This window comes from Anopheles nili, chromosome 3 (genome assembly GCF_943737925.1).
Source record: "Anopheles nili chromosome 3, idAnoNiliSN_F5_01, whole genome shotgun sequence".
Lineage (NCBI taxonomy): Eukaryota > Metazoa > Arthropoda > Insecta > Diptera > Culicidae > Anopheles > Anopheles nili.
The window spans coordinates 61,215,451-61,239,322 of NC_071292.1; the positions used below are offsets into that span (position 1 = coordinate 61,215,451).

The window sequence follows — 23,872 nt, forward strand, 5'->3', positions numbered from 1 at the left end:
GACAGCTTGGGTTTAAATAAATATAAAAGCTTTCCTTGTTTTTCTTCTTTCGCTCCCTCTCACTCTTTGCTCGAAGGCGGTAGATATCATTCACTTTCTCGTCTTATCATCATTAGCAGCGCTCCGGAATCGAGTGGACGGGTTGTTTAACAAGTGTTCCCTTTTTCACTGGAATTTGATTTAAGCAGCATGGATTCCCAGCAAAGGCACAAGAACCAGTGGGTCTTCCTCATAGCTTCGGTGATATTTACACACACACCCATCTGGTTCCTTTCAGTCCCATCTAATCTCCCTGAGCTGCAATCTCACCGAACTACACCGCCATCAAAAGCCAATGCCGGACAGTTCTATCCCCTACTCCGGCAGAACCGTTTTTCCGGCTCACAGTTGCTTCCTTTCAAGACCGGTGTGTGTGTGTTTTTTGTTCCGTACCATCCTCCTGACTGGCTGCTAGTTTTCCTTCCATTAACGAAGAGCAGCTTTTCCCTCGTGTCCCGTGCGCCCGAGTGGGGTCCTTTTTGGGTTGCTGAAGGTTCCTGCTATCAACTGAAAACCCCCCGAGAGTGAGAGAGAGAGAGAGAGAGAGAACGATGGTTGGGTTTATTTCGTACGATCGAGCATGTTTTCATTTCGTACGAAATTGGCAGAATTGCAACTTAACACCAATTAAGTTTCGTCCCAGCGTCCAGAGTGGTGGGAAGAAAAATCACATCCCCCAGTCCGGGTAGACCGGGCAATGAAAAGCTCCTTTGGATGCGCCCAAGTCCGGTGGAATCGTTTTACCCGTGGTCATTATTTTGGAGGCCGGCGAGGCTTTGTGGCTTTTCGGGTTGGTTTTGTTGGCGCATGAACGTTGCATTTTAATTGAGGTGTGTTACGATGCCGGGGATGCGTGTGGCCGGAAAAATAAAAGCTCGAGAAAAAACTGCAACCCATTAGGTGGAGCCTTTAGGGGTGTCTTCTGCTGTTCTGTGTTTGAAGTCCGTGTGAGAGAGTACTTGTGCCGGAGTAAATGGAAGGAGCTACTGAAGGACTGGGTGGTAATATTTCACAGCTGCCACTTACTCGAACAAGCCAGAAGGACTTCAAAGAACCCCCTTTTCAAGCCACACTCTATTGTTCCGGCGTGAATGCAGTTGCACAGTCATTAGCCGAAACAGGATATGGGTTTTCCCGGTACAGCCGAGCCCCAAGTTTGTGGAATGTATGATTTGTATTCGATCAAGCAACAGCTTGGGAACTGGTGGGTTTCTAATCTGCCCGTTTGATAGAGGAAAAACGGTCGACTATTTTCCACCTTACAGGGCTTAGAAGCTTTTCCCATGAGAGTACGGATGGGAAAAATTCCCACAAGATCCTCACCATCGTTTGGTGGATTCGCTCATCGAAAGTGATATTGATTGAAAGCGAACCCGCCTGGCTGCCAGTCATCGCAACGGGGGAACAACAACAGCACATGGCATAAAAAATGGCCACTCTTGCGTGTTTTCCGTCGAGTCAGCGATGCAAAACTGCACGCCTTCACTGGCGCATGTAAACCGCATGTAAATATCACCTTCACACGTCGTGTGGAGAATAGCACGCTTGCCCGAGGCGTAGCCGAGTCCGTCGGCGGCGGTCGAAAATGCACCATTTCATGCGCCATCCCATAAATCATGCACCGAGTCGGTCGCGCCGAACCCAACCACCTGGTGCCGTGCGGGAATAATGTATGGCACACGCGCGGTTTCGCTGTCCGGGCCCTGGCCCGGGATCGATAGCGTTCCGATCGCGTTGCGGTCGGACTGCGGCAATACGGTGCAACCTGTTGGAGAGCCTCTAGGCAAGACCAACCCAGGTCCACTATACGGTTTTGTTGCAAAAAAGAAAAGAATATGTGGTCCCCGTAGCCGAGTACCGGGGAATCCGGAATGGTTCGCTACCCCACCCGAAACATGACGCTTATGACGAAGGAAGGATGATTTACGGCGGAAGTTTGTCGACGCTGTCCAGTACGCCATTGGGCGGCCGTGAGTACTGGCCAGTTTCGCCACCGAGCGTTGTGAGCACCTCATAATTCAAGCTGAGCTAGCCATGCTTCCGAAACCCCTTGTTGGGGGGGTGAGTCGGCATCACGAGGACAGTACCGAGACAATTAACTAATTAACTGGCCCATGGCACCGTTGTCGGTTGTGCTGGCGCATGCCAAGATGCGTCCCGGGGTGGAATGTTGACTTTAATTCGTTTCCACAAACCCAGCACGGGGGACTTTTTCCTGGCAGGAAACGCAACAACAGAAAACGCTCATTTCCCGCAGTTCTTTCCACGGCTCAATTTGTAATGGATTGCTGGTCGAGTGTCCCTATGCAAACGGACACGGGCGTGCGCATTTTAATGCATTTTCGCCAGACATTTTCGCCAGACCGAGTGGAAGCCCGAAAGCCTAGGAAGATGTGGCTGCCGAAGGTCCTTACCGTGCGTAAGCTTACCAGGGGATTTGAATGGTTTACCGACAGTTTTTCTCTCTTTGTGTAGAGGACTTTCTCGTTGAGCCGAGATTAAAAAACCCTCGAACCGAAACGTCCAGGAAGAAAAAAAAGGACGAACGATGGTGCATCGGGTGCTCCATTATCGTAATTGCTTCCGGTCGGGAAATCAAACCCACGAAGAACCCACGCGCATATTGGATGTGCTCGTGCGATGTTTAATTACGAACGGACGGCGAGTCCTCGAGCCATTCAATTCTCGTGTGCCCAAACGGGTGTTCCGTCTCCTTCCTCGGTCTCGGTTCTCCTGCTTTTTTTTCTGTGTGTGTGTGCGACTCGAGCAAGCGCTCGTTGAAAGTTTTGCCCTTCTTTTGTCGCCATGTAATATGCAATAATATCATGTTTCGAAATAATGGCCCTCCCAGCGTTTTTCCACCGTACTCAACAAGTTTTTCCCTCTTCCTTGCAGATTCCACCCAACCACCGGAAGTCCGGAACACCGGAACGCCACGTAGCCAGGTAATTGCACGGAATCATCCAACGCCAGTGCCATTCACTGAACCCAAGTACACCTTAACAATTCGTTTCTTTTTTTGCCACGATTCATTCTCACAAAAAACCTCCCATCGCTGCTGGCTTCGAGTTCTGCCGTTCGGAAAGCCCATAGACGGGTGCACTTTTCACTCAAACCCGTAGTTTTTTTTTTATTCTACACCACCACCAGGGCACTGAAAAATTAAGCCCCGTTAGGGGGTTGTGTTACCACCACCCCACGCGGGACCCATGTTCTTACGAATCCCACTGGGTCCACCCTGGGATGGATTGATGGTACGGCACGGAATGCATGCACTTCCGCGCACCCGTGTGCGAAACTTGCCGGTTCGTGTTTTAGTTCTCACCGCCGATGTTTAACTTTTCCGACCACCCTCCGAGTGCAGCGTGAAGAAAGCTTCAGCTCCCTTTGGTCCAGACGAACCGCTCCGAAGAAAGGACGAAACAAAGGACGAAAATGGTGCCGAGGGTCGTTAATTTATAGTGCTCGCGCGGCCATTTGCAAACGGCGCAAAGGCTGGGGCAAAGGGCGTAAAGTGCGCGCGATCCAACCGGGCGTAAATCAGATCGGCCCAATAGGAGATATTGAACCGGACCCAACGCCGCTAATCCCGCCGGGCGTATGTAGTTCAACCTTCGAGGGAGGCCATGCTCGTAGACCATGGCGTGTGTGTGTGTGTGCGAGAAGGGTGCCTGGGTAGGACGCGAATCGCTAGACGAACCGAGTGAACTGACCTTTTAATGGGCCAAGTCACACGCCACACTCCCGCCAGTTGGGACGTCGCACTGACCGAGTTCGCCCGGGTTGTAGAAGCAAGTCGACGTGTGGTCCAAACCTGGCCAGCCAGTGCGATATCTCTCGTGTTTTCGTACTCCCCCGGGCTCCCATGGCTTGGGACGGATCCCCTGGGTACCGGTGCCGGTGAAGTCATGAAGATAAAGTGAATAAATTTTACGTTGTACTGCCGGGCATCGTCCGCCTGCCTGTCCGGGGAGGAGGTTTGGCCCTACCCCGAACGGTGGTGGTGAGTAAATAGGACACGTCCAAATGTCCAATATAGCATGTTTTTTTTTTTCTCTCTACTCCGCTCCACCCAAAGCTCGTTGATTTCGCTTCAGGTAAGGGTGCCGCACCCAGGTGCATCAGCGAACACAGCGGGACTCTGATAGCCCGAGGGTCGTGGAAAGGGATGGCGCTCTGGGGCTCTGGAGGCTCGGTGTGAGTAGGAGAGCGAGATCAACAAGGGCTTCTATTCTCCACCACCACCGTTGTTTTAGTAAACGACAAATTTTCCATCACATTCAATTTATGAACATGAGCGTGATAAATTTTACCATTCCGCCACGGAACAACCGGGTACCCGTGAGCATGGAGGCGCATAAGATTGGGGATTTTTTTTCTTGCACTCGAACTGAAATCTGGTGCTCGTTACTCTAAGCCTGCTAGATTGCAAAAGGATCGTTGCTATGCAACATCCCAAATGTCAGACTTCCAACGCGCTTACGTTATTGAAAACCAAAACATAGCGCTAAACAGTAGAAAAAGCTCACTCAGTAGTAAAAGCTCACTCAGCAGAAAAGCTGCATGTATTTACTTTTGTATGATAACTGAATTTTTCTCGTAATATAAGCGGCAATGAATTTCATAAATTCGGATCGCGTGAAGACATAAATGAAAAAATATCAGTGTTATTCAGCTATATTAATTTATTTGCAATGGAAATCAGAAATATGCTAATCGTGGATTCCTTTCCATAGGACCCCCCCATTGAGTTTCCTGCCAAAACGGCGACCCGATAAAGAGACGCCACTCGATCCACGCTTTAAAGGAAACGGTACGGTTCAGTTCGTTCGCGATATGTGACGACCCGCGGCTAACACGACTTCCGCCATCGCCACGAGGTTAAGCGCATGTTTATTCATCGAGCCGTATCGATGAGAATTTAATGAAGTCGTCCTTACTAATCTACTCCTCCACGGACAAGGGATGTTGCGCTCACTTTACATTCAAAAAGTCACACAAACTTCCCATCCAAAAAGGCAGCTAAAGTCACTTCCACCATTCGACGGTCGATGGAACCGGCACGAGGTGGCCCACTTCAAGGGCCAAGTGTTCCGCACACAGATTAATTAACACCGACCGCCGGAGAAGCTCGGCCTGCCAGTGCACTTTGCACCCAGTCCGGGTCGGGGTTGGCCCCAAAACCGTAGATGACCGTTCCGGCGCACGATTATCATAGGCAAATATTTACCGACGGAAGTTCCGACCGAAAGGAGCGACGGTGGCTGTTTGCCCACTCACACACACCCCGTCCGTTCTCGCTCTCTCTCTCTCTCTCTCTCTCTCTCTCTCTTGCTTTCTGTCTCATTCACTGCAGGATTTATGGATACCATCAGGCGGCTGTAAATTCCGCAAGCGATGAATACACCGGCGCCCGCTTCTCATGGCCCCATAAAACAAGCCGCCGGTGGGCTTTTGATGCGTCCACCGCGCACTCGGGACCATTTCTTTTTACGGCCATAATTAAGCGATCCATCCCTGCCGGGTTCATAATCCACCATAGAATTCCCCGCTCTCGTAACAGGCGGCGGCTGCTGCTGGGGCCACTCGCCATTGGGCGGTTGTCATGTCAAACGCCGAACCATTGCGTGTGAGCCCAGGCCACCGGCCGGAATCCGGTGCGTGTGTGTGTGTGTTATGAAGACATTAAGAAGACACGGATGTGCCCGGTTGGTCCGGTAGCATTGTCGTCACACCGAAACGACCAAACGGCCGGCCATTTTTGTACGAACGAGCTGGGCCCGTGCCGCCCTTGATTGGGACGGCGGTTTCCATTGACCATCCAGCCCATCCTGGACCGGTTCCGGTGAAGGTGGCACGGCCAGTGCCACATCAATTATCTGTCATTTTACAAGATCTCACCCGTTTCGAGCCCTCGAGCGGTGAGGACGCCGCGCTTGTCATTCCTCGCGGGCATGTTCTTATCTGCCGACCAAACCGAAGGCGCATCCAGATGGCCCCTCGTTATAGCATCGTTCCAAAGATGGTGGCACGCGATGGAGCATCGGTTTGCTCGCTGCCCCTTAGGGCTGCCGGGTGAAACCGAGGTTATTTTTTTTTAACCCGCACTCAGTGCAAACGAAGCGATTAAAACGATTGTTTTCGATTTGCGCCTTTCGGGCGTGTTTCAACCCGGCGTACGGACGTGTTTCGATTTCCGTCCGAATGCGCACCCTTCGGGGTTGGGTTCGTCTTCACTCACCCACCCCCCCGGTTGGAGGGTGCATTTGTGTTCCCCCCCCCCCCTTTTTTTCGCACACAAAGTCAACCGACACCCGCCGGTCGGATGCGTTTCCGAGATATCGAGAGAGAGAGAGAGAGGATGCACCCGATCGCACAAAACCCGCGCAACGCATTATGCGCCCATCCGAAGCGGACCGTCTTCGACCGTCGATGGCAATCCTTTTTCGACGTAATTGTTTCCACCCACCTCCCACCCTTCTGGGTGGGGTGACAACGCTAGCAAATGGCGTCCGCTTGCATCCCTCGGGGGGGGGGGGGCATCGCGCGCGCATCCATTAAACCCACAGGAAAGCCACAGGCTCCGGATGCTAGAGCGACGGAAAAGCGCTCTCAAGTTGTCCGGGAACCACGCGGTCGTCGTAAAAATTCTCCCAATCCCGCCCGGGGTTCCGATGGGGAGATAAAAGAGCCACCACCAAAGTGGACGCCGTCACTGCGGCCGTTTCGCGTTCGGGCGGCAATTTCCCCCGCAGGCTAAAAAATTATAATTAATGGAAATTGAAGCTAAACGAGTTGATAATGGGCCGGATGGGCAGGATGCGCCGTAACGAGAGCGCGATTTAAAGGGATGCCGCGCAAGGCCAAACCCAGGAACGCACGCATTGCTCCGGAGCTACGGGTTGAGACAAAGCTAACACAACGACAACAACAGCAGCCACAAGATGGCAGTCCGATTGCGATGCGCAGTCGAGGCTTCCTTCAGCAGCTCAACCATGCGCGTTGTACGTGCGTTGTGGCTAGGGTTGACCTTGGGGCTTGTGGCATCGAGTGGAGCGATTCGCGCGCGATCATTTGCAAAACAGCGAAAGGGCCGTCCTTCGGAAGGCCACCGGCGAACTTTGCGGAAGAGCTGCGCGGCGGCTATCAGCACGCGGATCACCGGACAAAATCGCGCACAAGTCAAGGCAACTTCACGCTGAGTACGTACGCAGCCGACGGGTATGAATTAATCAGTAGCCATCATTAGCGCCTAGTGGTGGCGCCCAATTTTCCACCACCCCCGGATGTGGGGTGGTGTTTTTTTAACGGGGTGTTAAATTTCCTCCTTTTCGGGTGTGCGCGCGTGAAAGAAAAAATGAATGGCGTTAAACCAACGCCTCCTTCGATGGATGGTGATCGTTTTTTTTTTTTGGGAAGGAAGTACACATTTTACGCCAGTACTGCTGCGGGGTTTTGGACTTCCTCGTGGGTCCAGTTGGCGATCGCGTGGGGCTCGATCGTGTTGACAATGTGCCTTGGGGTCTGTGACAAACGGTGTTCTGTGATACGTGAACGTGCCTCAAATCGTACAGGTGTGAAAATAGTCGAAGCTAGTGGTAGGTTGGATCGTAACTTATTCTCCAGTGTTACGGGTGTTTCATCAATTTAATGAAAATTAAGAATCTTTGAGTGTAACATAGTTCGACTTTGAAGTTTCAACATCATCTCTGAAACCCTCCCCGAGTGTACTTGCCGTGGGTTCTCGTGTGTCGTACATTATTAATGGGAATATGCATCCTAAAGCACCATGCGGATGTACTTCTCATTCCGTAGAAAGCTACAACACATCCCTGCACAGTTTCTCCGTGCCATGAAATATCCACACTCAAACGCACACATTCCAGCTCAGCGCATCCTCTATCATCAGTCGGTCGGTCGGTGTGTTCTGAACACCACCCGGTAATGAAATGACACACCTTCCCCGTTGGGAGGCGGACCCATTTTCAAGGACAAATGGGAGAAGAGATGATGACACCTGAAAGGTGCTGGCTACGAATCGACAAGCACAAGACCCAAGCTGTTGCACGAACTCAGTGCCATTTCGTAAGTGCGACTCAACGCCCGTCTGGTCGGCTTGGCAATACGCCAGCATCCGAACGGCGCGAAAGGTTCATGCATCGAACAACTCAATAAACGCCACTGGTCTGGGGTGGCAACCCTTCGATGAGGGCGGCAACACGAGACACAGAAATATGACCGCGCTCGGTAGGGGGCGGCACAATTTCCCACGAATTTTTTCCACGACCCCACCACCGTAACGGGCGCGAGATGAAATCAGCAACCGGGCACTTTATTGATTGCTTCCCTGAGGTCCCTACCCCTTCACAAACATACACGCGCACACACACACAGGTCCTGCCTATATCGGTGGGGTTCATCACACCGTCTGTGGTATGTCGCGTGAGGTTCTAGGGCGCAAATGGTCGGCCCGGTCGGAACCGATGCACTTGCCGGGCGGTGTTGCAAGTTTTGAATGAAAAATGCTTCCCGCGGCGGTACAATTTCACACCTTTTGCTACTGCCATCCGGCGACAGAGCCGTCCCAACGTCCTGCGGACGTCGATCGTCCGACGCTTGCCTCTGGAAAGGCGTGTCCTCAAAGGCAAACACAGTGCGGCCTCGAGGTTGGGATGATATCATCCACCGTGCGCTTGGCCGGATGGCCGCACGACCTGCAAGGCAATGGCACCGGTACTGGGATCGCGAGACCACGTTGAGTTCAAAACCAATTACTCTCTGGCTGTGTCATATACTTTCAGCGATTGTACGAGCGCGCGTTCTTGCATCGTCAGGTCGCGTACCTGGTTTGCTCGAGCGATGGTGACCTACCTTAACGGGAACCAAGCTCTTTTCGCGGGTTTTCCGAACTGTCGTGACCGTGGGCAGGTGAGACGGACCAGCTTCACGCGCTCGACAGGTTCGATTAACGGACGCGAAGGTGTGCCACTCTATTAGCTCTTGATATTGCCTTATTTATGGGGCGCATTTTTTTTTGTTTTTGCCTCCCTCCTTTACTTCATCGCTTCATCGTCCTTCTCCCCGGGCGAGTTCCCGGCACTTTAAACCATCGGCATCGCGGGTATCGTTCGAACAGCCATGCCCAACCCTCTCATTTGGAAGGCGAAGATGAAGAAAAAATCGCCTGGGCGCCTGTCTTCGCCTTTGCCACGGTAGGATTTCCTTTTGCGGGCGGGTTTTTCTTTATTTCCACTCTTCTGTTTATCTTTTCTTTCCGATTGAAAGGGATTAATCGCAGCCGTGCAGGGGGGGATGTGCAAGTAAAACCACCTTTCAGCGTATCCGCCATGCTGTTACTGCTAAGCGGAATAATTCTACGACGGCGGAAAGCTCGAAAAGCTTCAAATATGATTTTTTTTTAAAACCGTTTACTAATCTCGCAACATGAGCTAATAATGAGAAAATGCTGCCGAGCTGCGACACAGGCGCCTAGGAAATGATGGCCAATGCTGTCACCGAGGTCATTATTTTCCCCCTTTTGCTAGTGAAAGTAAACCAAAGCTGCGTTACGTTCCCGTTCGTGCGCTCGCATTAATAACGCGAAGAAGCTCTTAAGACGTCGTCGGCAGCTGTTTATGATAAATTGTTTCGTCATCCGCCTGCCGGTTTCCCGGCCCTGTGCAAGTCAACGGGCCTAATTTCAAGGATGGATTTCCAAAAATTAATGGCCAACCATCCAGTACCGTGCGGGTTTGGGCGCACTTCGCTCACCTTTTTGCTATTACGCGAGCGCGATGTAATAATTAGAACTGGTTCGTTATAAATGGCACCTTATTTATCATGAACGGTTGTGTGTGGGAGGGGAAGAGGGTGGGGGTGGGTGGGAGAGTGGAATGGGATTCCATTTTTCTATCATTATTACGAGCTCTATTATTGGGTGGTGGTGTAATTACGCGATGCCACATGGGAGTGGTTGCTCTTATTTGCCCATCGTTTCCATTCCATTTGCGCCCATTACATCTCGTTTCAGAGGGATCTTTTTTGTTTTTTTTTTTTTATTCTTCACTCCTAAACCCATTACGGGCAAATGAAGAGGCAACCTTTTGTGTGTGAGGAGAGCACGCTGATGCATTCCCATTTTTGTGCGTCTTCCTTTCTTCGGATCGCGTAATCTTCGAGCTGTTTACCGTACCCAAACGTTATTGTTGTTGCGATTGTTTTGCACGCATTTTCACACGATCAAGCCACGCGTAAAAGCACCCCTGCAAAGAACGCGCGGAAAACGATCAAAACGCAACACAATTCCATAAATGCTAATTATACGGATGATGCACATCGTTCGATGATATATTTATATCTCCTCTTCGTTTGTGCCCTCCCACTGGCGCATTCAAAGCTCCACGCTTCCCCATTTGCTTCTCTTTCGCGATCGTGTTCCTTCGCGCGGTGATCGCTTGCAACATTGGTGCAGCAATTTTCGGCGATGTTGGTAAATCAGGGGGGCATCATTATTGCCTCGGCTCATCTTCAGATCGGCTCTTTTGCCAGCGCACCGGCACAGGGGGTTCCGAAATTCCATCGTCCCCCCTCCCAGGTACGGATGGGCCAATTTGATCATCATTCCATCCGAAGCCTGTGGGCAACACTTTTGTAACCGTTTTTTTATGCTCTACCTCTCCACCTCTCTCTCTCTCTCTCTCTCTCTCTCTCTCTCATACTATCTCGTTCTACGCTTTTCACTTTCAGCACGAATTTAAATCGGAAATCCCCAGACCAAACGATCGCCAGCTCGATCGTGCAACGCGAATCTCCCAAACCCTGGGGCCAAGCAGCAGCAGCAGCAGCAGCAGGAGTATCATCATCATCATCGGATTCCAATGGCGATAGTGAGAGTGTGACGGCACTGCTGCAAGATTCTACCCACCCCCCTTATAATGCCGATGCTGGCGGTTATGATGATGGTAATGAAGCTGCGAATCACGCTGACCATAATGACGCCCGGTCCGGCTAGGAAGATCGTGTAGCGCATAATTTCCTGAGAACCGCTCCAAACCGCCTGTGCCCGTGGTGGGTGAGATGAGCCCCCGTGTTTAGGCCACATTATTTCGGCGTGCCAGTGATTGTGCCTTCCCAGTGGGGCGTTTAAGGTTATTCTTGGGTTTTTTTTTCTCCACTCTTGGTGTTTTTTTTTTGGTGGTAAATCGCCCTTAACTCGATAGCCGCTAGCATCGGACTTTGTGGCTCAGATGAGAGTGTGTATAGCGGAGTGATTTAATATACATCAACAACATCAACAACAACAACAGCAACAGCAGCAACAAAAACGCACATTTCCTAACGAAACACGCGATCGAGAATCGAAAAAAAAACGCGCAACGTAATTGACGAGGAGTGAAGGCGAAAAGTGAACAAACCACGTGAAAAATTGTGATCCAACGGTCACTTTGATTATTGGGTCAAATTTGAGCGGTAAACGTCCGAGTAAACCTTGCAAGTCATCGGGATAGTGTGCGGTGCGTGGTTTTTTTTTTCGTTTTGGCTCGCGTACGCCACCCCAACTGATCGCGATCGAGCGGGTTGCATTAGGGTTTGCAAGCACCAGAGCAGAGGGTGGATAAATTGACGAACGCGTTACATTTAAGGTCGTCAAGGAGCTTACCCAAAAAAAACTGCTGCAAAATGCTGAAAAACATTCACGAACGCACGGTGAAGAAGTAAGTGTATTACTTAGGCGTTACATGCTTAGGCGCTCCCGAACAATCTTTAATGCGACTTTTCGTTGTCCGTTTCCCACAGGGTGAAGGGTAACCACTATGTGGCGACGCACGGACGAGATACGGTTGATCTACCGTACGCCCAAGCCAACCGAGGCTACTCGACAGACGGCGAGGACAGCCAAAGGGCGCCATCGGAGCGCACCCTGTCCGAGTACACGGTGGCAAACGAACGGGCAACCCCACCGACGGCTCCAGCTCGGAAGTCACGCTCGGAGCACAAGTACCAGAACAACGGGGGACCCCGCCCACTCTCTAGTCCACCGACGCGTGCCCCACCAAGGGCTCCGTCCGCGCTTAGCTACGATCACGGGGGCGAAACTGGCAGTGACATCTACGTCACGTCGGCGGCCTACAAGGCACCATCGGAAATAAGGTAAGTGTACGGAAAAAAAAGGGTGCCACGCCCGAGAAGCGCGCATATGTGTGTAATGAGTCCACTTTTCCTTGCGGATCAACCGTTACAGCCGGTACAGTGCCCACCGGACGCACCAATCTCGTGGACCCCGGAGTGTTTACAGCGTTGCCAGCACGGCGAAAACGGGACGCAGTTCCCGACGGCACGGTGCCAAGGTGGAGGCGATGTCCGCACCGAACCCGTTCTGTCCGAACGTGAAGGGCGTGTGCTGTCTGATGTTGCTGCTGAACCTGGGTCTGATCCTGATTACGCTCGGGTTTGTCATCGTGATGCAGTTTATGGAGCCGCTGTTCGTGTGGTAAGTAGCCGTCGAAGATGGGCGCACACATGGGCGTGAATGAAGGACGTGCATGTACTAACAAGCGGCCATTTGCTTCCCACAGGATCCTGGGTGTGGTGTTCCTGATCTTCGGGTTTGGAACGCTGATCGGCAGCATGATCTACTGCGTGATCGTGTGCCGGGACGCGAAAACTCCATCCCAGCTGAAGAACGAAGATCTGTACTGGACGAAGCACTGGCAGAAGAGCATCGGGTACACGCCGCAAGAGATCGACTATAAAACGGACCGGTTCGACGAGCGCGATCGATACTCGGATCGATTCTCGGTCAGCAAAATGAGCGGCAAATATTCCGACCGTGACATCACGCGGTACTGAGGATGAACCGGGCGAGCTTTTGAGGGGAGTGATTTTATCAACATCAAAAGGACACTTGACGCACGGGACCGAAGAACACTGATAACTGACGCTAGCCGGCAGAAGAGCTACTCTTACAGATAAAATTATCGTAATTCGCGTCTTCGATGCATCCGTTCCACTCCAAACCATACCTACTAACCATTTAAATTAAATGATTTCGTTATGACCTGTACGGAGCAGGTCCAGTGGATGCGATTCTAATGGAGATTTTCGCATTCCAGTTGCACGACGGAAAACGAAAGCAAACGAAACGAAAGCAAAAGGAAAATGAATGTTCAACGTCGAAACGAACAGCGAGAACTTTAACTAGTTATACAATTTTACATGAAACGTAGAGCAATAATTGTAACCTGATTAGAAGGATAATCTGTAACGTTTACTAATACTGTCAATATGCGTAATAATTCCCTCCCATGAACACCGCAGGCGTGGAAACCTTTACACTTCCCACGTCGAAAACATTTTTCTTCCTCGTGAAAATCCCCGCCCCTTATTTACTGTTTTCTACAGAGCCCTTTTCCCCGTAGTAAAGCGTTGTGTAAATAATCCCGCATAACTTAATGTAATAAAAGAATGAACGTTTTTAATCATATATACGTAGCGTGGCGTATCGTTTTATTCAAGAACTACAGCGACATACAAAATTGGTTTCGCACTTTCTTACCCCATTCCTAATGGAGATACTGTTTTCGATGTACCAGATTATTATTACTTTTTGCTAATGCAGATCATGACAAATCGGTAAGCGTACGCGTTCTTTCAGGCAGGGTCCGGAAAGTAATGTCGTTCATACGCTCAATACAACCAGCTTCATTTCATTTTACATCAAAGATGCACAGTAATTAAGTATGGCCTTGTCGTGTTGCTACGCCAGCCTTGTTCGTTTTGGAGAGATCATGCGACACTCGAACACAAGCCAGGCTTTGTCAGCTTTCTCATTCGACTCCGAATGTCCTTGACCAGTCGATCAAGAATGGTATTTCTTCGATGCATTGGCGTACGCAGTAGCGACATTACTCTCCGATTACCCTAACATTCAAAATGAGGTCTCGATTTGTGGCGTAAAGGTTCTAAGCAAAACATAGGCAGCGTTCTGTAGCTTGGACGATGGAGGAGGAACACGCGTCAAAGTCGAACCTAATTCGGTTCTTCATATCGCACTGTTATACGGTTATACTTCCACATTTACTGTCGATCCTACTTTTTAACTACCTTCTTTGTACGTACGTTTACGATCCAGCACCAAGGAAATCTTTTTTATTTTCAAGATATCTCTCTCTCTCTCTCTCTCTCTCTAATTCTCTTTCTCCTTATTTCGAATTCGTATGACACTCTATGCTATATCTGCGTAAACTCTTTAACCTAACCAACGAATACAGCTCACGCTCCTTAGAGCTAGGGCTCTTATCTTATCTGCTAGAGAAACCCCCGAAGGAAAGATTGATATTCGCGAGCTTAGGGTACGCTTAGCGAGATAAAATGAAGGTGGATTCAATCCGACTAAAACTATGTTCTTACCGCTACTGATGATGGTAAAATGCACTAACAAAATGGACGCAAGTGGATTGGGATGTAGCATGGTGGTGCATCTTAGGATAAGCGGAGAATGTCCATTACTAGCACTCGTCTATCTGGCACGGAGGAAGTGGTAAGCGTTACGACAACAAAAAACGGTCATACCCTGGGGAAGTACACATTCCCAGACCCAAGTACCACCGCACTTTTTGAGCATTCGAACGCCATTAGACATCCGTTTGTTGGGTGCTTCCTTTCTCGCCCTTCGAAGCTTTCGATATCTGGACGCCCATCGAGCCGAGCAAATTGGCAGCCGGGCCAGGTCCTCCCATCTGCGACTGATAGCTTTCCATCATGTTCCGCAGCGTATTCACGTCGATGTTGACGGGCTTAAACGTCTCGATGTCATCGAAGTCGTCTCCCGCCGTGCCGCCATTCGAAGCGGACGGTTTGGCATCCGTATCGTCGTCGTCGATCGCCGTTTCGAAGCTCCTGCCGATGGTGGTGCTCGCCAGCTCACGATCCATCTGGTTCATGTACGTTTTCAGCTCGTTTTGGACCGCTCTGTTCGTACGTGTTGGCGACATATCCTCGATGTTGCGATCATACTCATCCTGGCTGTAATCGCTCATGTCCGATTCGTCTGACGAATCCCATCGATCTTCGGGAATCAACAGGTCGAGCATGTTTCGCACGTGCATCCCAAACGCACCCGCATCGAAATCAACCGTTGCCGACTGGTGGAAGGGTGATTCATTGGTGGCTGTTTCTGATGGCGCCGCCGGATGGTGACCCTTCGCCTGGCGATCGTGTGCATTTTTGCTCTTCGTTCGTTTGGGTTTCGTGGGAGACTTGAAAGGGCCTAGATCAAGCTTGGACAGTACTTCCTTGGCTGCTCGTTCATCCTCCGGTCCCACCACACCGTCGAACTCGCTTTTCTGGTCCAGAAAATCGCTCACCATCGTGGTGAACGTTTCAGCCGCATTTGCGTTGCCATTTAGCGAAAACAGCTTCTTCGCTCCGTAACGCTTGGTAAGCATCCGGTCCAGCTCCTCTGGCGAGATGTTCATCCACTCGTCACTGTCTGCGGGCGGCAGATCTAGCCCTTCCTTTCGCAGTTCCTCCACGTCCCATTCGTTGCGTTTGAGAATCGAAACGATTTCTTCTCCAATCTTCGGCATGGTACGCATCGAGTCCCTGTTATCTACATAGTACTCTCGGGCGATGGTTAGCAGCTTTGTGTGCTCCTGCGAACCTTCGATATTGTCGCGGAAGTAACCCTTTGCTTGGAGAGATTCATAGTAACTCTTCCATCCCTTGTCCGTTTCCCAATCAGTGCGGGATGATTTTGCCTGCGATGCTAGTATTTCTAGCCCACAGGCTAGCTTCACACCCAGCATGTGCGCTTTGTAGTCGGGATCAGTCGACAGTGGGATGCTCCAACCCGTGCGTCGATCCGGAAGGTACCGACTCTGAGCGAGCATCGCGTACAAACATTTTGTGAAAGTGACGCTAACATTCACACAGTTTTCGGGAGGAAAATATCTCATCGCCCGGCACGCTTTCAGATCGATCGGATCGCGACCGCAGAAAGCCAACACTGCCGGAGCGATTAATTGAGGATTCTCGCGCAAAACCGCCGCCACACCAACCGGAACGTTAACCGTCGCGCGATGATGGTGGTCGGCAATATTGTCCGGAAATCCCTGAATCCTCTCCCGTATGCATTGGTCCACCTCTTCGCTGACACAGTACTGCATTCCCTCCGTTCCGCGGACCATTTCGAGTGCATGCTGCACGTCGATCGACTTCTCAGCCTCATTTTCCGGTGGTCCCACGAGGCGCAGCGTTCCATTGCATATGAATGCTTTACCCTCGCAGCATTCTGGATTCGCCCATCGGGGCAGCTGTTCCGCGGCTTCGATTAGAAGGAACTCTCCATCGGCATCCACTACGCGTGCCACCAGGCCGGGGATGCGTTCGGTAAGATAAAACAGCAGGGCGACGATGAACCACTCATCTTGAACGTTGTCACCGACGTGCGAAATCCCGTACAGATGAGATGGTAGTTTTGCTATAAATAGAACGAACAAAGTCCAACTTTTAGATGCCATTCGTTACTAATCGAACAAAACCAGTTACACTCATTACCGTTGGTCTCACTGTCCCCGGTTGCAGCGGCGATGAGCATACGCGAATCGTTCAGTAGCCTTGGAACCACTCGAAACCCGTCCCGATGCCAGATGTACCGCTGGCAGAAAATCTCCGCGAGTTGGTTCACCTGCTGCAGAAGTGGCTCCAAGGAGTTTTCGTTGTTTTCCAGCTCCACATCGGAAGGATCGGATGGGCGTTCGGGAAACAAAAAATATTCCACAAAATCGTCCTCCCGGATCGACTGCAGTATCTCGCGATGCGTCATGTTTCCTATGGAGGTTCAAGTACAGCGGCCCTTTGTATCCAGCCAACTACACCCAGCCCGTTAGCCTTCGAAAGGTGTTTGCCCCCCCCACAGAGGGATGCAATCGATTTTTATGCGGATAGTAGGAAGACAAAGATCTTCTTCTTCACTTTTCGTAACAGGATATGTCCACCTACGTTAGAAGAGTTTGTGATTTTTCCAGGACCATATCTTGCAGGCCACCGTAATTACAAATGCACATCAAAAGACTGATTGTAAATGCGCTAATAATTGAAAAAATAGTGATATTTGAGGCACACAACAAAGCTGTTCAAAACAATCTCGCGCGCTCCTACCATACCCTTTGACACACAAAATGTCAACAATATTTTGAATAAAATGTGCGTCACGTGCGTCGCCGTTAAATATCCTTGTTCTGCATTCCTTGCTTTAATAAACTGTTTCTTCTTTACAAACTGAGTTAAGTTTCACTATTCTGTAGGCACTGTTCTGTATTCATTAAAAGATAAATTCATAATAGCACGAGTAGAAAAAAAATCTTTTGAACTAGTTCATTAAACACTTATCTTCGGAAAGTGTTGTCTTTAAATTCAGAGGAGAAGTTTAAAAGATATAAAAGCCATTTCGTAACGTTGCGAAATGCTTTCCTTGTAAAAAAAACTTACAAGCTTACCATTTCGCATTCCTGCCGTCTGAAGGATGACGGAAAATATGAATCATACTACCTCCCATTATGTAAACACAAACAATTCTTATTCAAGCACTCGATATGAACATCAAGAGATTTGCTTAATTTGTTCAACACCGTAATAGGGTTTTTATTTACTAATCATACAGAAATTCCATACATACAAACTATGACATAGCAATTCTTATCATACAAGCTCCTCTCTACTTCCACGTCGTCCTTTCCTTAGCTCACAGGGACTAAAGTCTACTCGCTTTTCTTCTGTTTCTTGTTGTAATCCTCAAGCGCCGCTTTGATTGCATCTTCTGCCAGCATTGAACAATGCAGCTTCACCGGGGGCAAGGACAACTCTTTGGCAATGTCGGTGTTCTTCAACTGCTTTGCCTGGTCGAGGGTTTTTCCCTTCACCCATTCGGTAGCCAGAGAGCTGGACGCGATGGCTGAACCGCAACCGAAGGTTTTGAACTTGGCGTCAATGATTTTGCCATTGTCATCCACCTTAATCTGCAGCTTCATTACGTCGCCGCAGGCCGGTGCGCCGACGAGACCCGTACCGACGTTCTTGTCCTTCTTATCAAGTGATCCAACGTTCCGTGGGTTTTCGTAGTGCTCCAACACGTTCTGGTGATAAAGGGCACACGGCACGCTGCGGGTACGCGAGACCTTCAGCAAGGCACCGATGTTACGCGGGAGAGACATTTTGTTGACCGGCACCTGAATTCCACGGAGAATTTGGGATACTTGTGTAAGCTGCTCTGTTAATTCACACCGCTTCCAATAACACCAAACTATTGCGTTGTGATGTTGCCTTTGATGTGGTGCAATGTTTTCCTGCTGATTTCTGTCAACCCGTTTACACCACACAATGCAGTGGTTCATTTCGTTGCACAATCGGCGCACGTGCGACGATAAAATCAAATAAAAAATTGATTGAATATATCTGATCAGCTAATGAGAAATCATTGTTACAATTGGTTGATAATCTTTGTTTTATTTGAAGAATTTATTGCCCCAGAATCAAAACCTTACATCTTAGAATATCGTAAGATAAATTCCTCAAAAATTGCAGTTTGATTTTGAATGCATTCAAAAAACGTTTTATATTGTTTATTTACTTGGTTGTCAAATGAATCCGAACAAATAATAACACACGTTCTTTTTGTGGCTCAAGAATATTTGAAATTTATTGTATATCCGTGAAATATCTTCGCAAAACATGTCTTTCGTTGTACCTCATCAAAAAAGGAGTCATAATCTAATTAAAAATGTTCAGCTGCTTAGTAATTTGGCTCTTCCCCAACAAAAGGTGATCGTTATTCATGGTGAGTACGACGGTGGCATGGAAATAAGTTCAATGCCTATACTGATTGTACATTTTAGATAAAATTGGACTCGAACCCATGGCAACAGAACTCATAACTAAATGGCTTCAAGAGCAACGAGATAAGATAGCTTTTCCGTGTGGAGTGAACCTCTTGAATGAGTTCTCAGAATTTTTGCTCATACCAATATCCAGGTTAGAACGTCGATTTAAGCCCAGTGAGCTATTCCAGTATGTAGCGCAATGCAAAAAGAAGGCTACCGTTGTTCATGCCTTCGTGTGGATCTCGGAACCAAAATTGCAACAAGCTTTTCTACTGCCATATCTTGAACATATGGCTGATACGGTTATAACGTTCGAGGACAGCTCACATATCTCACTGTTGGTGAAAAAAAGAAGCGGGAAAGTCACCAATAAATACTACATATTTGATTACAACAACGGATCTGTTACCGTGGTAGAAGAAAAACATCCTTCAGTTACCAGACAGCCCACATCAGATAAGGTGGATCCGACTCCGAATCCAGCCGCACTTGGGACATTTAAAATTGACCTGAAAGATGAGGAGGTTGCCGCGAAAAATGCTTTAACATTGCCTTTCGAGTTGTAAGTATTGTCAGTAGTAGATATCAAGTTAGTTGTGACGGTATTTTCCGTTTAATTAAACGTATTTCCAGCTATAAATCTACCCCGGAAGGAGGGAAAATTCTCTACCACCCAGATGCGGAAGATGATCTCGACGAGGAGGACCCAGACGATGATTTGTTGATTTAATATAAACATTACAAACGTAGCGAATGTTCTTCTTTGGCCACGCCGTATTTGAGCATGCCTTGCTAAAATAAGTAAGATGACTTAAAGTTGGTTGGTTTATTCTTCTTCCTCAAGTAATGTCAGACATTTACGACCTCCATGCAGATGGAATCGTGTCCGAAGAGGTCAATTGGCCTTACTCACGTGTATTGGCGTCAGAGCTTTCATAGTTCAGATCGATCAATGGTATAATACGTAAATGCCTCTGCTATGCAATTCATTTAATAATGTTTTATTCACGCAAATCTCCTGCACAAGATAATTTGATAGTGTCCTAAACGACTTTCATATATAGCTAAAAAGCTAACTAGAGATTTAAATTTACTCAACGCTCCTTATAGACATGTTTCTTTTTGTTTTTTGCAATTGGCAGTTCTGACTGATGAACACTGACTGCTACGTTTCGCGTTGGCTCAAATGACTGCAGTACCTTTCTTATGAATTACCATAACTTTCGAACGTGACTATAAAAGCATTTGATCGGTAAAAGCATAAGATTGATTAGTGGAAGAAATGTCGTGGCGGCATTACGAAACACGCTTATCGATATGTAATCTAACGACGGATTTTCATTTCACATACGTGGGGTTTGCTGATAGATGGAAAACGAGTATATAGGACAGTAGAAGAACGTGAGGACTAAGGAATAACAATCAAAACAACAAAACAATGGCACAATTTCCATTCTAATCTAACCCGCAGTCCCCCAATCCCATCTCGTAGTACTAGTTCGACGTCACTGTTTCGACGTAAATATCACTCTTTGGATCCGCCGCCAAGCTGCTCCAGCTGGTGGACGAACAATCCGCAAAATGTCCCGGTTTGTTCGGTTCATTTCCTGGATACCATGCTGCCCTTCCTACTCCTCCTTCTCCTCCTTGGATAAGGCAGGTCTCTCGAAGGGTGAAAAATTGTGTTACCAGCTTATCGAGCTGTTGATGAAACTGATCGTCCGATTCCAGCAGATGATCGTTGCGATCATGATCTCCGGAATGGCCAACGGGACTTCTTTTGAGATCTTTGGCTCTCATGCTGCTAGTGGCCGCATTGGTAGCCCCCATCCGTCTTTTCCCCGCCGGCAATGGTATAACCTGCCGATGAGTGTGCTGCTCCAATCCATTCGGCGACTGCTGATCAGTGGCGCGGTACGTTGGTGCGGTAACGAGAAACCTCGTCGCTCCGATAAGCACCTTCCCGTGCACTAACCGTGCCCCCCAAATACCCTCCGCGAGCGGCAACTTCAGCTTGTTGCCCTTTACAAAGTGGTTGAAGGTGTGTGCTGCCCCGTTGGGATTGTCCTCGATCGTGAAATGACTAGAAGTAACGGCCGCCCCCATGGGGTCAATCCATTCAACGGTGAGCGAATAATTCGTCGCATTGGCTCCCTTCACCTTTTCAGAGTCGATGGGTGGAGCGAGCCGAAAAATGAGCGCCGGTTCCGCATTCGTACCGATGATGCGCTGGAAGTTCCGCGACAGCTGCTCCTTTTCGTCGTAATCCGTGCTCACTTCCAAGTGAATCACGCGACGGGCAAGAGACGTGCTGCGAGTGACTTTTGCGGTCACAATTGGCGATACCCACGTTTCGAGTTCAACCAACACTCCGGTATCCTGCAGGATGGCCTCGTGGCGCACGAGAAACCCACGGTAGCTGTCGCGTTCCAGATAGTGCGTTATCTCTCGTATCTTGAGCGGTTCATAAAGCTGAGCCCCATTAGTGCGTGCGTTAATTCGTAGCAAACTGTGCGCTACATTCAGCATTGCACCATCCACCGTCGTGGCGGTGTCCTCGTGATGATACACGTTCTGCCAGTACGCGTGCAGATTCACGTAATCAGCCGGGTACGGACCGAAGATCCATTCTTCTAGCTGCAGCACAATCGCCTGATTAACCATGGCTTCGAATTTGCGGGCAAAAAATAGCTTTTTGTGCTGACTAGCCTGCACCCGATCCCAGTCTTCGTTCCTGAAATTGTTTGGACTGCATCCGCACCAATCAACGATGTGCCGATATTGGCATTTGCATCCGAGCTGCCGTTTCCAGTTCGTCATGTGCAGATTGTTGTTCGTGTACGTGTGACAGAAACGTGAGTTTCGCAGAGCCGTGTGAAAAAATGATTCCGCCGGTAGTATCGTGTACTCAAACACCCGCAACAGACCACGCACCAGCTCGTCCCGAGACGAGCTTCCATCGTTCGTAACGTACCGGGCAAAATCACGCGATAAACACACCCAATCACTTCCACCGTCAATCGTGATGCCTGCAGGGAGCGTTCGATCACCGATACGCCACATGCGATTGTCGCACTCGACGAACGTCATGTCGAGGCCTTGCTTCTGGATAAACCTCTGTACTTCGCGACCGTGATTGCGCACGAAGTTTTGGCCTCGATTGGCGGTCAGAAACGTCACCAGCTGATCGATCGTCTTGAGCGGGAAATCGCTCTCGCTGAGGTTCAGCACAAAATCCCACTTCCAGCCGGATTCGTACAGAAGATACTCCATCGAGGAGAGCAACATCTGGAGCAGCGAAGCACCGCCCCAGATGGACGAGAACCGCTTTCGTGCTAGCCGAATGTTGGGGAATTTTGGTTCCAACTTAAGCAGCTCTCGGTACAGATATTCTTGACGCTGTAAAAAAAAGCAGCAGCAACAAAACATACATAAATTTTTTTCGTTAGATGAACAAACGCCCTAACGCTTGCGTACCGCATCGATATGTATGTAGTAAAAGTGACGAGGGCTGTACAGCGCTTTTAGTAATCGATGGACCTGTCGAACGGCACGACCATTCAGCGTGAGCAGAAACGCTATCTGTACAGTTTCATCCGCTGATTTCGGTACCGTTTCTGTGCTCTGAGCAGCAAATTCTACAAAGAAAAACACCAAAGAGAAATCAACACCTCAACAGTTTCAATTCGTGCGGTGCGTTCGCACTCCAATTACGCACTACGTATGCCGGTTTCGTAAACGTTAATGGTAAAATAACCTCCGCATGCCTGTTTCGCGTCTCCCGGACATTTAATGTTGCAGCTGGAATCGGGCAGCTTTGCGGACGCCTTCGGTACTTCATCGCCGCAAAAGCATTCATAGCTGCGTGATGGGAAAACAATAAATTAAAACGATTCATGTAGATTGTTCTTTTGTATTGTAATTCATCGTACTCACCCATATTGCACGCCTGCGAAAGGATAGCCCGATTGCAAGCATAACCTTATGCATCGTTCCGGAGAATTGTTCGTTTTGAATGTTGAGTAATAACCGGACAGCAAACGAAAGTCCTTCTGATCGCGAAAGCATCCAAGAGCTCGATTCGGCGAGTGATCGCCACGTGGGCAGTAACTCGGCAAACGTTGGGGGTAGAACTTTCCCGCCTGAATTTCGCACGCTACCTCGACGATCTTTGCCTTGCACGATTGGCTCTTTGCCCGGTGGATGGCGGAGATGGTTTCCTTGCGAGTCAGTTCGCACGGTGGCACAAATTCGAGCTCATCCAATCTTAACGTGAGCTGATTCGTATTGCTATCCCTATCGGATCGGATGTGCCCCGCGGCGGTTGCCTTTTCACCGTTATGAGAAATCGTAAGGTTCGAGCCAACCGTTCCGTCTCCGGTGGATGGCTTTCTTACGTACTTGTCATAGAGCTTCCGGCTGAGATCGCGTTCTTCCGTGGTTTCGTTTCCCGATAGTGGTAAGCGCAGCAGCTTGTATGCCAGAAACAACTGCGCAGCCACGATGATAAATCCTATCAGGACGAACACCTTATAGCGCCACAGCAGGCGCAAGGGAAATTTCTGCATGGCACTTACACTGCACTGCAGCCGTAGTGAGCGATACTACTAAACGGCTGATGGCGAGTGCTATCGCTGTAAAAAACTGCACGTACACGCGGGCACTGCTTGGCAATCATTGGCTCGCCACGAGAGAAGGATGCTACCGAACCAGAATGCGCCACACCGTGACAATGTGATACTGCAGCCAGCTCATTCACCTGCCGATGGTCCACATGATCGAGTAGTGCTAAGATTCCTTGCTCTGCCGTTTCAATCAACCAGAATATGTTAATTTCCTCTCCAGAACTGTTGACGTATGCACTCAGCGGCACATAAACGAACGTGGATTGGCGTGAAGCATCAAATTACATCTAATTAAGCTAGGTCGGTGCTTATCTTCCAGAACGAGTAGAT

General features: G+C 49.3%; 6 protein-coding genes across 6 annotated transcripts; 3 read left to right on the forward strand and 3 right to left on the reverse strand.

Annotated features, from left to right (window-relative positions):
- Window positions 1–1,957: 1,957 nt before the first annotated feature.
- LOC128724759 (uncharacterized) lies at window positions 1,958–11,055 on the forward strand. Its single transcript, XM_053818481.1, has 3 exons — window positions 1,958–2,041; window positions 2,935–2,984; window positions 10,786–11,055. The coding sequence occupies exons 1-3, from the start codon at window positions 1,958–1,960 to the stop codon at window positions 11,048–11,050; spliced, it is 399 nt and encodes a 132-aa protein (XP_053674456.1). The 3' UTR covers window positions 11,051–11,055.
- A 608-nt stretch (window positions 11,056–11,663) lies between these two features.
- Window positions 11,664–13,476, forward strand: LOC128723440 (uncharacterized). Its single transcript, XM_053817182.1, has 4 exons — window positions 11,664–11,753; window positions 11,836–12,189; window positions 12,281–12,529; window positions 12,615–13,476. Exons 1-4 carry the CDS (start codon window positions 11,719–11,721, stop codon window positions 12,886–12,888), a joined length of 912 nt encoding a protein of 303 aa, XP_053673157.1. The 5' UTR covers window positions 11,664–11,718; the 3' UTR covers window positions 12,889–13,476.
- Window positions 13,477–13,540: 64 nt separating this feature from the next.
- On the reverse strand, window positions 13,541–16,864 carry LOC128725092 (protein ecdysoneless). The gene is made up of 2 exons (XM_053818811.1): window positions 16,597–16,864; window positions 13,541–16,519 (listed from the first exon to the last, which is right to left on the reverse strand). Exons 1-2 carry the CDS (start codon window positions 16,862–16,864, stop codon window positions 14,673–14,675), a joined length of 2,115 nt encoding a protein of 704 aa, XP_053674786.1. The 3' UTR covers window positions 13,541–14,672.
- A 790-nt stretch (window positions 16,865–17,654) lies between these two features.
- Window positions 17,655–18,335, reverse strand: LOC128723733 (iron-sulfur cluster assembly scaffold protein IscU). Its single transcript, XM_053817499.1, has one exon. It carries the CDS (start codon window positions 18,249–18,251, stop codon window positions 17,799–17,801), a length of 453 nt encoding a protein of 150 aa, XP_053673474.1. The 5' UTR covers window positions 18,252–18,335; the 3' UTR covers window positions 17,655–17,798.
- Window positions 18,336–18,768: 433 nt separating this feature from the next.
- LOC128724760 (elongator complex protein 5) lies at window positions 18,769–19,647 on the forward strand. The gene is made up of 3 exons (XM_053818482.1): window positions 18,769–18,874; window positions 18,933–19,479; window positions 19,551–19,647. Exons 1-3 carry the CDS (start codon window positions 18,769–18,771, stop codon window positions 19,645–19,647), a joined length of 750 nt encoding a protein of 249 aa, XP_053674457.1.
- A 764-nt stretch (window positions 19,648–20,411) lies between these two features.
- LOC128723588 (xylosyltransferase oxt) lies at window positions 20,412–23,485 on the reverse strand. Its single transcript, XM_053817344.1, has 4 exons — window positions 22,854–23,485; window positions 22,636–22,778; window positions 22,395–22,555; window positions 20,412–22,316 (listed from the first exon to the last, which is right to left on the reverse strand). The coding sequence occupies exons 1-4, from the start codon at window positions 23,483–23,485 to the stop codon at window positions 20,412–20,414; spliced, it is 2,841 nt and encodes a 946-aa protein (XP_053673319.1).
- Between the last annotated feature and the right edge of the window lie 387 nt (window positions 23,486–23,872).

Coding starts and splice junctions, on each gene's coding strand:
- LOC128724759 (XM_053818481.1), top strand. CDS start 1,958: ATGATTTACGGCGGAAGTTTGTCGACGCTGTCCAGTACGCCATTGGGC. Junction 2,042..2,934: donor CAGTTTCGCCACCGAGCGTT/GTGAGCACCTCA, acceptor TCTTCCTTGCAG/ATTCCACCCAACCACCGGAA. Junction 2,985..10,785: donor CCGGAACGCCACGTAGCCAG/GTAATTGCACGG, acceptor TTTCACTTTCAG/CACGAATTTAAATCGGAAAT.
- LOC128723440 (XM_053817182.1), top strand. CDS start 11,719: ATGCTGAAAAACATTCACGAACGCACGGTGAAGAA. Junction 12,190..12,280: donor AAGGCACCATCGGAAATAAG/GTAAGTGTACGG, acceptor CAACCGTTACAG/CCGGTACAGTGCCCACCGGA. Junction 12,530..12,614: donor ATGGAGCCGCTGTTCGTGTG/GTAAGTAGCCGT, acceptor TGCTTCCCACAG/GATCCTGGGTGTGGTGTTCC.
- LOC128725092 (XM_053818811.1), bottom strand. CDS start 16,864: ATGACGCATCGCGAGATACTGCAGTCGATCCGGGAGGACGATTTTGTG. Junction 16,520..16,596: donor CGGGGACAGTGAGACCAACG/GTAATGAGTGTA, acceptor TTCTATTTATAG/CAAAACTACCATCTCATCTG.
- LOC128723733 (XM_053817499.1), bottom strand. CDS start 18,251: ATGTCTCTCCCGCGTAACATCGGTGCCTTGCTGAAGGTCTCGCGTACC.
- LOC128724760 (XM_053818482.1), top strand. CDS start 18,769: ATGTCTTTCGTTGTACCTCATCAAAAAAGGAGTCATAATCTAATTAAA. Junction 18,875..18,932: donor AAAGGTGATCGTTATTCATG/GTGAGTACGACG, acceptor TGTACATTTTAG/ATAAAATTGGACTCGAACCC. Junction 19,480..19,550: donor TTAACATTGCCTTTCGAGTT/GTAAGTATTGTC, acceptor ACGTATTTCCAG/CTATAAATCTACCCCGGAAG.
- LOC128723588 (XM_053817344.1), bottom strand. CDS start 23,485: ATGCAGAAATTTCCCTTGCGCCTGCTGTGGCGCTATAAGGTGTTCGTC. Junction 22,556..22,635: donor TTACGAAACCGGCATACGTA/GTGCGTAATTGG, acceptor TTTTCTTTGTAG/AATTTGCTGCTCAGAGCACA. Junction 22,317..22,394: donor ACTACATACATATCGATGCG/GTACGCAAGCGT, acceptor TTTTTTTTACAG/CGTCAAGAATATCTGTACCG.